The 12,007-nt window shown below is 61.6% G+C and overlaps 1 protein-coding gene across 1 annotated transcript in view; it reads right to left on the bottom strand.

Moving 5' to 3' along the window:
- The window catches only part of ADGRD1 (adhesion G protein-coupled receptor D1), a gene marked incomplete at its 5' end in the record, with an annotated part of 37,668 nt that extends 28,426 nt beyond the window's left edge, over window positions 1-9,242 (bottom strand). The window contains 5 exons of the mRNA XM_081114250.1: window positions 639-761; window positions 3,033-3,128; window positions 4,674-4,757; window positions 9,019-9,055; window positions 9,174-9,242. Of these exons, the coding sequence (XP_080970376.1) occupies window positions 639-761; window positions 3,033-3,128; window positions 4,674-4,757; window positions 9,019-9,055; window positions 9,174-9,242 (409 nt within the window). The remainder of the gene's footprint in view (window positions 1-638; window positions 762-3,032; window positions 3,129-4,673; window positions 4,758-9,018; window positions 9,056-9,173) is intronic.
- Between the last annotated feature and the right edge of the window lie 2,765 nt (window positions 9,243-12,007).

Below are 12,007 nucleotides of genomic sequence, written 5' to 3'. Positions count from 1 at the left end.
GCATGTGGCTTGACCCCCGGCCCTGGCCGGGGTGTGTGCAGGAGGCAACCGGTGGCTGTGTCTCTCTCACATCAATGCTTCTCTCTCTCTCTCTCCCTCCCTCTCTCCCCTCCACTCTCTCTAAAACACAAAACAAAAAACACTCAATGGAAAACTGTCCCCGGGTGAAGGTTAACACGCAGAAACGTGCCCTGCGATGTGGTCACCCCGACAGACGGGACTTGGGGGGCTGCTCGGGGGCCGCTGTGCTGTCCCAGGACCTGGCCACTTCCAGAGCCCGCAGCCCGCTCCCTGCAAAGGTGGCGGCTGAGCCCCAAAGATGGGGTCCCCCAGCCTCTCCTCGCGGCTTCCGAGGGGGCGGCCACCGAGCCCAGGATACCCAGGCCCCTGCCAGGCCTCCCCAACCCGAGGAGCAGCTGCTTCAGTGGATAGAGCGCCGGCCTGCAGACGGAAGGGTCCCGGGTTGGATTCCCCGTCAGGGCGCAGGCCCGGGCTGTGGGCTCCATCCCCAGCGGGGGGCGTGCAGGAGGCGGCCGATCCACGGGGCTCTCATCATCGATGTTTCTTTCTCCCCCACCTCTTCCTCTCTGAAATCAGTACAAATATACGAACAAAACCAAACAAATACGGCCACTCACCTTCGGGGCCGCACTGGGCGGGGTTGCTGACACAGGAGGCCTTGTAGTGCCCGTAGAGCAGCAGCGTGACGCCCTTCTGCTCCCGGAGGTAGATGCCCTTGCCCGCCTTGCCCTCCACGAGGTCTGGGGAGAAAGGCACCAGCCGTGAGCGGCTCCTGAGGCCGGGAGCCCAGAGGCGCTTCCCACTGGCAGCCCACCGACACACTCGGCGCCGTTCGTGTTTATAAGGGAACTAGAGGCCCGGTGCACGGATTCGTGCACCCGTGGGGTCCCTCGGCCTGGCCTGTGCCCTCTCGCAATCTGGGACTCCTCGGGGGATGTCGGACTGCCGGCTTCGGCCCGATCCCCGCAGGCAGGCCAAGGGACCCCATCGGTGCACGAATCCACGCACCAGGCCTCTAGTTTGCATATAGGATCTTTGGTTAATCTCTTCCCACCCTCCCCCCTCCCCCCTTCTCCTTCCCTCTGAGATTCATCAGTCTGTTCCATGTTTCCAAGCCTGTGCATTGAGCGTCTGCCCCCTGGTGGTCAGTGTGTGTCATAGCTACTGGTTGAATAGTTGTTAGACTTTTATATATCTAGACTAGATGTCTCTACTAGTACGTATTGTTATGGGATATTCGTATCAGCCTTAATTCATATTTCAGCATTAATCATTAATTTATCAATGGTCTATAAGCTGATGTGAATAGTAAATAATAAATTAATATCCATTGCCCGGCCGGCATGGCTCAGTGGTTGAGTGTCAACCTATGAACCAGGAGGTCACAGTTCGATTCTGGGTCAGGGCACAGGCCCCAGTTACAGGCTCGATCCCCAGCAGGGGAGGCAGCCAATCCATGATTCTCTTATCATGGATGTTTCTCTCTCCTTCTCCCTTCCTCTCTGAAATCAATGAAAATATATTTTAAAACACACACACACACAAAACAAAAAACAATGACAACAGCTAACACAACAATAGCCGTCTGGTGTGAATGAATCTATATATATATATATATATATATATATATATATATATATATATATATACTTTCAGATCCGCAAAAAAATCTATTTGGGGTTGTTTCGCAGAATTTTCGTAGTTAGCCCATGTGTGCCGTGCGATGGAGAAGGTTGTGCATCGCTGGCTGACAGAGTCGATAAGCGAGGGCTGTAAAAGCCGGAGCAATCAGGCATTTGCAATTCACGGGGTCAAAGTCGCCTCGACACCTCCCCTGCACTCGGCCATGTGCCTGAGGGGTCGCCGAATGCGGCTGCGGGAAGCCCTCAGCCGGACTGGCCGGGGGCCAGGTTGATGCTGGAAGCCAAACACCTCCCAGCTGGGCGAGCAATGGTCACGCGGTAAAAAGAGATCAGCCCCGGCTGGGGTGGCTCAGGGTGGAGCGTCGGCCTGCGGACGGAAGGGTCCCGGGTTCGATTCCCGGTCAGGGCACAGGCCCGGGGTGTGGGCTCGATCCCCAGTGTGGGGCGTGCAGGAGGCGTGCATGACTCTCTCTCATCAGTGATGTTTCTATCTCTCCCTCTCCCTTCCTCTCTGAAATCAATAAAAAGGAGGGGGAAAAAGACCGTAAGTCTTTTCTTTAAAAAAAGAAAAAAAAGGCGGGGAGATCAGAGTGCGGTCCCAGGTTATGGGGCCAACATCCAGCAGGTTGGCCGTCACCCCCTCGCTCTGCACTGCGTAGGGACGCGTGGAGCGTGGGAGTTATTAGAGAAGATCGTTTCTCCCTGACAGCAGCGGGTGTGTGTTTTATAACACGGTTTCTAATGATTTAAAAAATTCCAGTAACAGATAAGATAACCGTTTCCCCGTGACACGGGCGGGTGTGCGCTGCATAAAACAGCGTCTAACGATTTAACAAAGAATCCAGTGAAGAAAAGCGATGTTTAATGTTGGCAAGAGGCCCCGTGTTTTACGGGGCTTTTAGCATCCTCCCCCCAAGAGCACAAGCCCATGAAGAATCCAAACAATCTCTATTTTTAGAGCCTTCGTCCTGGGTCTGTTTTGTGCTGAAAAGGAGCAGACGGTTCGGAAGAGCCTGGCCCTGCCGGGCGGGCGTGGCTCAGGGGTTCCGCCTCGGCCTGTGAACCAGGGGGTCACGGGGGTTCGATTCCCGTCAGGGCACGTGCCCGGGTTGCGAGCCCATCCCCAGTGGGGGGGGTGCAGGAGGCAGCCGATCCACGATGCTCTCTCATCACTGATGTTTCTCTTTCTCTCTCCCTCTCCCTTCCGCTCTGAAATCCATAAAAACATATTGAAAAAACCCACAGAAACTCTGGGTCTCCTCCTTTCCTGGGCGTCGGCGTGCCCGCCCGCTCGCTGTGACAGAGAGAATTCACACGGAACCGCACACCCGGGGGCGCCCGCGGCGGACGGACGGGGCGCGTGCTCACCTATGGTCGCAGAGGCATTGGAGTAGGCAGAGTCATTGGTGGGCACAAAGGTAGCGTTATGGGAAGGGGGCACGGTGAGGTTGCGGGCTCGCCATGCTGGGTGGGCAACAAAAGGAACAAAGCACAACAGATGAGTGACACGCAACACAGAGCCACGGGCACATCTCTCAGCGGCTCCGCGTCGGGCGGGGCGCTCCCCTGGCCGCGGGAGCCCTCTCGGACCTCCCCCCCTCGCTGTGTAGCCACAGGACGGCTCACGGCGGGCCCCGGAGCGCCATGGCCACGGATGAGGCCACGGATGAGGCCACGGGCGAGGCCACGGAACCTGGCCACACACTTTGGCCCAGCGAGCGGGCTCCACGCCCACCTGGACATCCCGTTGAGAGAGATGGCCTTGAGCTCGCCACGGGAGGATGGACGGTGGTGATGGCACAGGACGGGTGGGACAGAGACACGGCGTGGAGACAGGGACATGATATGAAGACACGTGCACACATGACAGAGGAGCCAGCCACGGAGACCAACGCTGCCCGTCCACGGAGGTTTCCCCCCACAGCCGGGCTGCTCCGGCTCGCTCTGCGGGGTTTTCTCAGCCGTTGGGAAGGGGCCTGCACCGCCTGGTGCCATAAACCACGGGCTCGGCACGGCCTGCAGGGAGCCCTTCATCGCCCACGTGGCTCGGGGCGAACGTCTACACTGAGACGTTATGGGGATGGAGGCGTCGGGAGCCACGGTCACAGACTGAGTGTGTCTGAGGGATGACGTCCTCTCACAAGAAGGGTTTTCATGGATGAGAGTTTTCCAAACACCGAAAGGGGCTGATTGAGCCCGGCCAGCGTGGCTCAGTGGTGAGCGTCGACCTAAGGACCCAGAGCTCACGGTTCGATTCCCGGTCAGGGCCCAGGCCCGGGGTGCGGGCTCCGTCCCCAGTGGGGGGCCTGCAGGAGGCAGCCGGTCCATGGTTCTCTCTCACCATTGATGTTCCTCTCTCTCCCTCTCCCTTCCTCTCTGAAATCAATAAAAACATTTAAAAAATAGAATAAAAGTTCTGATTAGAAAAGAAAAGAAAGCGCTCAGGAATGTCGGGGCGTCTCCTGGCAGAGGTCTGGATCAAGTCAGAAGGAGACGCTTTCCGTGAAGGTGGGTGCGTCCGGGAGGGGCGGGCGGGTGGGGGTGCACGTCGACCTTTGAACCGGGAGGTCGCAGTTCGCTTTCCACGGGGGAGGTGCCCTGACGCGGGGACCAGCTGGTTGGCAGGCGGGGGCACCTTTGCGGAGCGAGACCGTGTGGCGAACACGCCAGCCCGTCCGGGTGGGCACAGCCCTCGGTGCGTCACAGCTGGGCCCCCGCGGACCGGCACCGAGGTGACCCAGTCCCGAGTCCCGAGGCGACGGACCCGCCTGCAGCTTAACCCTCGAGACGCAGCGTCTGGCTCCCGGCCGCGGGGGAGCGTACGCCGGCATGTTCTGAACCGATTCCGACCTTCGGGCCCCAAAGTCCCTGCTCTCTAGTCTGCTGCTTTGCAAGAGCGATGAGCAGGGGCGACCACACGTCCCGGTGGCCACACACCTGCTGCCCCGCGTCTCTCCGCGGCCCCGCCCCGCCCCGTGCCCTCCCTGGCGCCCTCGCACCCGCGTGTACCTCCGGCCGTTTCCTGCAGCTCATGGATGCCGTCCACATGCTCCAGGGGCCAGTAGTGGGAGGCAGTGAGCAAGACCTTGAACCCTGGGGACGAAGGACAAGGCGTCAGCTCCGCGCTGGGGGTACACCCAATGCCGTCTCTTGCCTTTTATTATTTTTATTCTATTTTTATGGATGCCAGAGAGGGAGGGAGAGGGAGGGAGAGAACCATGGACTGGCTGCCTCCTGCACGCCCCGCACGGGGGATGGAGCCCGCACCCCGGGCCTGGGCCCCGACCGGGAGTCGAACCCTGACCTCCCGGTTCATAGGCGGATGCTCAGCCCCTGAGCCTCGCCGCCAGGCTAGTTGCTTTTGTCTCATCTTCCTGGTGAATGCGGGGACCGTCGCCGGAGGGGCCGCCCCGTCCAGGCCCACACTCCACGGAGGTCCCCACTCTGGCCCCCTCGGGCCGGCTCCCTGGGCCGCTCCCCAGAAGTGCAGGACCGGCCGATTACTACACGCTGATCAGACGGCCCAACGTCTGCCCGGCCCCAGCGCGCAGAACTGGTGACCCGTGTGCTCGTCCCGCAATAAACGTTTTGAGAGAGCCGAAACCGGTTTGGCTCAGTGGATAGAGCGTCGGCCTGCGGACTGAAGGGTCCCGGGTTCGATTCCGGTCAAGGGCATGTACCTGGGTTGCGGGCACATCCCCAGTGGGAGATGTGCAGGAGGCAGCTGATCGATGTTTCACTCTCATCGATGTTTCACTCTCATCGATGTTTCTAACTCTCTATCTCTCTCCCTTCCTCTCTGTAAAAAAATCAATAAAATATATTAAAAAAAAAAACAACGTTTTGAGAGAGAAGATAATGGGACCGTTATTTTCAGACGCCGTGTGCTCAGAGCCAACACGGAGAAAAAAACCAGAAAACCATGACAAATGAGAAAAGAATTTAGCGAGTGAGAAGCCGTTACAAACAATGAAGGAATGCAGCGTGGAGGCGGGCAGATGGCCCCTGCGGCCCTCGGCGGCTCCCTGGACACCACGGCGGGAACGCGCAGGTGCGAGCGCGTCCAACAGAGAGAAAACACGCGCTGCCCGGCCGGCAGGGCTCAGTGGTGAGCGTCGGCCTGGGAACCAGGGGGTCAGGGTTCGGTTCCCGGTCGGGGCACAGGCCCAGGTTGTGGGCTGGATCCCCACCAGTGGGGGGCCTGCAGGAGGCAGCCGGTCCATGACTCTCTCTCCTCATGGATGTTTCTCTCTCTCTCTCTTCCTCTCTCTGAAATAAATTTAAAAATATATATTATTTTTTAAAAAAAGAAAAATAAATAAATAAGCAAGAAAAACGAGGGAAACCTGGCGAGGGCAGGAGAGGATGAGGGTACAGCCGCCCGATAAAGACGACGGGGGCACCAAGGGCACAGGCCGTGGGAAAACGCCCGCAAACACCCCGAGGGCCTGCGGAGAGGAATTTCGATCGAGGGGGCATTTCAAATCGGAGGAGACACGGCGTTGGTCCGAGGCCTGACAACCGTCCGCCACGCACAGACCTCGCGCTCCGCTAGCGACGTCTAACGGATCGACGCTTAAACGTAACCAAACAGAGGCGCTTCGCAGGCAGACGGGCGTAGATTCGACAACGGACATTTTTTAAAGTCGGCGCCGAGCCACACGCCGAGCCACACGGGACCGGGGGGAGGGGGGGCCACGGTCACGTGACACACGGACGGCCGCAGACCGGGTGCGGTTTCCGTGTGGCGCGTACACGACAGGAATAAAGCTCCCACTATGTGAAGAACATTTCCCCCGAAAGAACGTTGGGGAAAAGGACATAAACAAAGACAAAGATAAAATGCACATTATTTTTTAATACGTGAAAAGGTGCTGCCCTGGCCGGTGTGGCTCAGTGGATAGAGCGTCGGCCCTCGGACCGAAGGGTCCCGGGTTCGATTCCAGTCGAGGGCATGGACCTCGGTCGCGGGCTCCTCCCCGGCCCTGGTCGGGGCGCGTGCAGGAGGCAGCCCATCGAGGGGGCTCTCTCTCATCGATGTTTCCCTCTCTGGGTCTTTCCCCTCCCCTCCCACATTCTCTCTAAAAAGGAAATAAAATAAATCGATGGAAAGCTATCCTCGGGGAGGCCTAACCAGTACAGATAACACGGGTCTCCGTCCTCCTGTCGCCGGCCGCCCTGTCTGACCTCTGGCTCCTCCTCGGGCCGAGGACGAACAGCCTGGCTTGGTTCTCGGCTCCTCGGGGAGAAGGAGGCGGGAAAGGCGAGAACATCTGCTGCGGGCGGAGCAGCTGGCGCCTCCAGAGGCCTCCTCCTCGCCGGGGCCCGTGTTCCCGTCCGCCCGCCGCCGCCGACACAGGGCCCAGGAGAGGGAGGGCCGTGTCCGCACGGAGAGCCGCCGGCCCGGCTCTCCTGGGCCCGCGCCGTCCGCGGAGGGAGCCGGGGTCTGCGGTCAGAGGGCCCCGGGCAGCCACGCCAGGACCACTGTCTCCCACGCGCCCGACGGCTCCGGCTCAGCCTCAGCCACACGCCCGCGCCCGAGGGGCCGAGCCGACCACCCCCCGCGTGTGGCTCCGCGGCACCGGCTGTGACGGGAAACGTGTCGCCCGCGAGTCTGGCTGCCGTCTCCTCTCTCCGGCTCCTTGTGCAAAACCCGCCGCGGCGGGTGGACCCGGACACGTCATCCCTGCCCAGCGAGGCCCCGAGAGGAGACCAGCCCCACAGGGAGCAGGACTGAACTCAACCGCTCCTGGGAGCTGAGGGCCAGGCACACGTGTGGAGGCGTGTGGACATGTGTGGGTGCAGGCACATGGGCATGTGTGGATCCATGGGGACACATGTGGATGTGGATGTGGACATGTGTGGACGTGTGTGGACACGACGTGGCCCTGGCACATGTGGGAAGTGTCTCCCAGCCTCTAACTGTGTGAGCAGCTGGGTCTGGGGCCGCCCGTCAGTGGTCCTGGTGAGGACACGTCCCCCCTGCCCCCCCGGCCCCGTCCTCTGTCGCTTCCTCCCCACGAGGCGACACGGGGAGGGTTTCTCGGCCGCGTGTCCTCTCTCTGCCGCGACGCTGGGACGGTCTCTGCCCCCTTCCCAGCAGCGACTGAGCTAGAACTCGAGGACGAAGGACGGGTGGCCACGCCCCTCTCACGCGAGAAGTCGGGGCGTGACACCCGCTCGGCCTGCGTCACCGCCCGCAGGAGACGAGTCCCAGCAGCTCTGACTCACCCCCGGTCCCACGCCCACCCCGCCCACGGGCTCCGTCCACAGACCGGCTCAGTCCCGGGGCAGGACCCACAGCCCCTGGTTGTCAGAGAGTCGCCCCTGAGGTGGCGGGTGGGGTGGCTCACGGAGTAACGGGGGGAGGGGGGCGCCCGCCAGGACCCCGTGGCTCCGAGATGCAGGCCTGCCTCCCAGGGTGCGGGGACACTCGTGTGGGGACACTCGTGTGGGGTTCCTCCCACCACACACAGGCCGGCCAGGGAGCCCACGGGGGACGCGGCCACACGCCCACCCGGCTGCTCACATGGGCCTCCCGTCCGTGCGCCTGAGCCTCCCCATCTGCATGGGTGGCCCCACCTTCCGGCGAAGCTGTTTGCCTGTCCCCCCAACGCCCCGGAAAGCCTCGTCAAACAGCATCTAGGCCGAGGACTCACACAGCAAAGGATGGGGGGGGGCGGTGCGCCCTGGCTGGTGTGGCTCAGTGGATAGCACATCGGCCTGTGGACTGAAGGGTCCCGGGTCCATTCCCGGGTTACAGGCTCGATTCCCAGAGGGGGGCGTGCAGGAGGCAGCCGATCCGTGATTCTCTCTCCTCATGGATGTTCCTCTCTCTCCCTCTCCCTTCCTCTCTGAAATCAGTAAAAATATGTTTTTTTTAAAAAAAGGATGGGGTGGGGGGCCGCCTGAGGGCAGGGGCTCCTCCCGCTGCTCCCCCACCTCCTGGGGCTGCAGGCACCACGCGCCCGGGCCCAGGATGGCGACGAGGGCAGGGCGACCAGGCCCGGCCAGTGTGGCTCAGTGGGAAGAGCGTCGGCCTGTGGACCGAAGGGTCCCGGGTTCGATTCTGGTCAAGGGAATGCACCTGGGTTGCAGGCTCCTCCCCGGCCCAGGCCCTGCAAGAGGCAGCCCATAGATGTTTCTCTCTGTCTCTCCCTCTCTCTTCCACTCGCCCTGAAAATCCACGGGGAGATATCCTCGGGTGAGGATCAGCAACAACAACAAAGAGAACGGCGACCGGGAGGGCCACCCCGACCTCCTCACAGAAGACAGACAGACAGACGGCGCCCCAGCGCCCGCCAAGCAGGGCGAGCAGGTAGCGCCGGGACCGGACGAGAAGGAAGCTCCTTACCTGGATGGGCCTGCGAGCTGGACAGGGCCGGGCGCACCTGCACACAGAACACAGCAGCGTCAGCCGCGGCCGCCCGTGAGCCAGCCCGTCCCAGCGCCCGGGTCCCAGCGCCCGGGTCCCAGCGCCCGGGTCCCAGCGCCCACCTGGGACGTTACCTGGAAACTGCAGCAAAGGAGCAGCAGCCAGGAGAGCCCGCGGGGCCGGGAACGCGGCGGCTCCCTCATGGCGCCCGAGGATGAGCGGTGGCTGGGCCTTCAGCGGCCGGGCCCCGGGCAGAGGGACGCTGTCCCAGGTTCTCGAAAGCAGAGAGCGATCCGTGTCTGTCCCGCGCGCGGGGGGAGCCTCCGGACTGACGGACGGACGGACGGACGCACGCACGTCGCAGAGACCGCAGGCGGCGGCGGGGATGCGGAGGAGCCGCTCCGACAGCAGACGTCGGCCGAGGGCAGGCGCCCGGCCCCGCGAGGGAGGGAGCCTGGCCGGCGCTCGGCCGGCTCAGCCCGCAGCCTTCATGCCTCCGTCCAGGTTTGAGCCGACGGCCCTCCTCCCCGACGGTGGGACCGAGGACCACGGGACCTTCGTCCCCCGCTCGCCCGCCAGGTCCTCCGGGTCTGACCTCGTCCGCGGCTCCCGGGGTGGAGGGAGGCAGTGGTGTCAGGCTGCTCCTCAAACTTTGTTCTGGTCGGTCCTCTATTTATATCCCGGCTGTCCCTCCTTCCTGGGTCCTAGCTCCGTCCGCTCCGCAGGACGCTGGGCGGGAGGCAGCAGATGGGGGGGGCTGCCTTTTGATCTGTACCCCCAGATCGCCGTGAATATTAACAAGTGCCCGGGGCACAACACAAACTGCGTTTGCCCCAAGAAAGGGGTGCAGAGGGAGTGAGCCCCGCCCACCGGCCGCACCGGAGGCCGCAAAACCGCTCTCTCCTTAACCCTTCGGGGTGAACGGACGGACGCTGTGGGGCTGTCTCCAGGGGACGCTGTGTGGCTGCAGCCGACCCCAGACCCCCCACAGCCCTCGGGACAGGGCTCCCCACGTGCAGCAGCCAGGCCCTCCGCCCGCCTGCACCTCCGTTTACTTAAGATGAAAGGGGAGCCCGGCCGTGTGGCTCAGGGGTTGAGCATCGACCTATGAACCCGGAGGTCAGGGTTCGATTCCCGGTCGGGGCACAGGCCTGGGTTGTGGGCTCCATCCCCAGGGTGGGGTGTGCAAGAGGCAGCCGATCCATGATTCTCTCTCATCATGGAGGTTTCTCTCTCCCTCTCCCTTCCTCTCTGACATCAATACAAATATCTTTTTTTTTAAAGATGAAAAGTGTATCCACTCTAGTCCAAGACACACACACACACACACACACACACGGTGCGTCCGGCTCTCCCCTGCGCTGTGATGTAACTCACACCCTCTCTGTCCCATCCCCCGACTCGCTGTGTGTCCTCAGGCAAGTTACCGCACTTCTCTGTTTCCCACGCCTGTCACTGGGCGTCCTCGGTCCCCCTCCATCGATGATGCACATAAGGCTCAGGCTGGGCTTGGAAACAGGGCAGCACCCATACGTGCTGGCCGGTTCCTGCAGAACAGCACCCCGCTCAGTCAGTGTAGGCGACAACAGCTCCTAAATGTTCGCCAACGCGGTCTCCCTGGGCCTGACTTCACGTGGCAACGGAGTCCTGTGCACGAGGAGCCTCCCTCCCTGAAGGGGATAGGAACGGACTTCGGTCTCCCGGAGGGAGGAGAGAGCCCACGTCCAAACCCACCCCACGCTGCTGTGTTCGGGCGGGGGGGGGGGATCCGGGGGCTGCAGCCCCGGCCGGCGACCCGGACCCCGAACTACCCCGCGTGGCGGCCCAGGTGCCAGACCACCTCCCGGAGCTGTTATCTGGGGCCCTTGAGAACCGGGGACTCCAATCACAGGGCCCGCACAGCGAAGACCTTTACCCGTCGCCCTGGCGTGAGGCGCCACGGGGGAAATCTAATTTACAGCCTTTATCTTTGCGGTCCATCGGTTCCCCTCCGCTGGGAGGAGAGCGAGCGCTGAGCTCAGGGAGGGGCCCGGACGCTGATATTTTTTCTCCGTTCGGATCTTGACGAAAGAGGAATGAAACAGACCGCGCCCCACGTGGGCCTCGGCCGTGCCAGCCCCGACGAGGCCAGCGGGTTCCTCTTTTCACATCCGCGTTGTTCACAGACACCGGGGGTCCCCCCTCCACGGGGGTAATAAAAACCGGATCGAAGCAGGGGAAGCAGAGCCCGCCCCCCCCTCCCCCGGCCCCGCCCGCCCAGCCACGTCCACAGGCCAGCACTTGGCTCATTCCCACCCGTACCTCCCTCACTTCTCCTGGCTCCGGCGAGCCGGCCAGCCCACCTTCATTTTTTAAAAAAAACAAACAAAACAAAACAAAACAAAGAAGGGCTCACACCAGGCTGGTGTGGCTCAGTGGTTGAGCATCGACCCAGGAACCAGGAGGTCATGATTCGCTTCCCAGTCAGGGCACAGGCCCGGGCTGCGGGCTCCATCCCCAGTGGGGGGCGTGCAGGAGGCAGCCGATCAGTGATTCTCTCTCATCATGGATGCTTCGCACTCTCTCTCCCCCTCTCCCTTCCTCTCTGAAACCAATAAAAATGTCTTTAAAAATAAATAAATAAAGGACGAGCTCACATTTGTTCTTATTTATCTTTGTTAATCCTCACCTGGGGACCGTTCTCCACTGATTTTTAGAGAGAGTGGGAGGGAGAGAGGAACATCGATGTGAGAGAGACACATCGATTGGTTGCCTTCGCACATGCTCCGACCAGGGCTGGAGCCTGCAGCCGAGGTCCATGCCCTTGACCGGAGTCGAACCCAGGACCCTTCAGTCCGCAGGCCGACACTCTTTCTCCTGAGCCACACCCGCTGGGGCTATTTTATCTTTTTTTAAAACATATTTTTATTGATTTCAGAGAGGAAGGGAGAGGGAGAGAGAGATCGAAACATCAATGATGAGCCCTAGC

The sequence above is a fragment of the Myotis nattereri genome, assembly GCF_964212035.1.
Source record: "Myotis nattereri genome assembly, chromosome: 19".
NCBI classification, from domain to species: domain Eukaryota; kingdom Metazoa; phylum Chordata; class Mammalia; order Chiroptera; family Vespertilionidae; genus Myotis; species Myotis nattereri.
The sequence above is the reverse complement of the archived record's forward strand: the minus strand, read 5'-3'. Positions and strand labels throughout refer to the sequence as shown.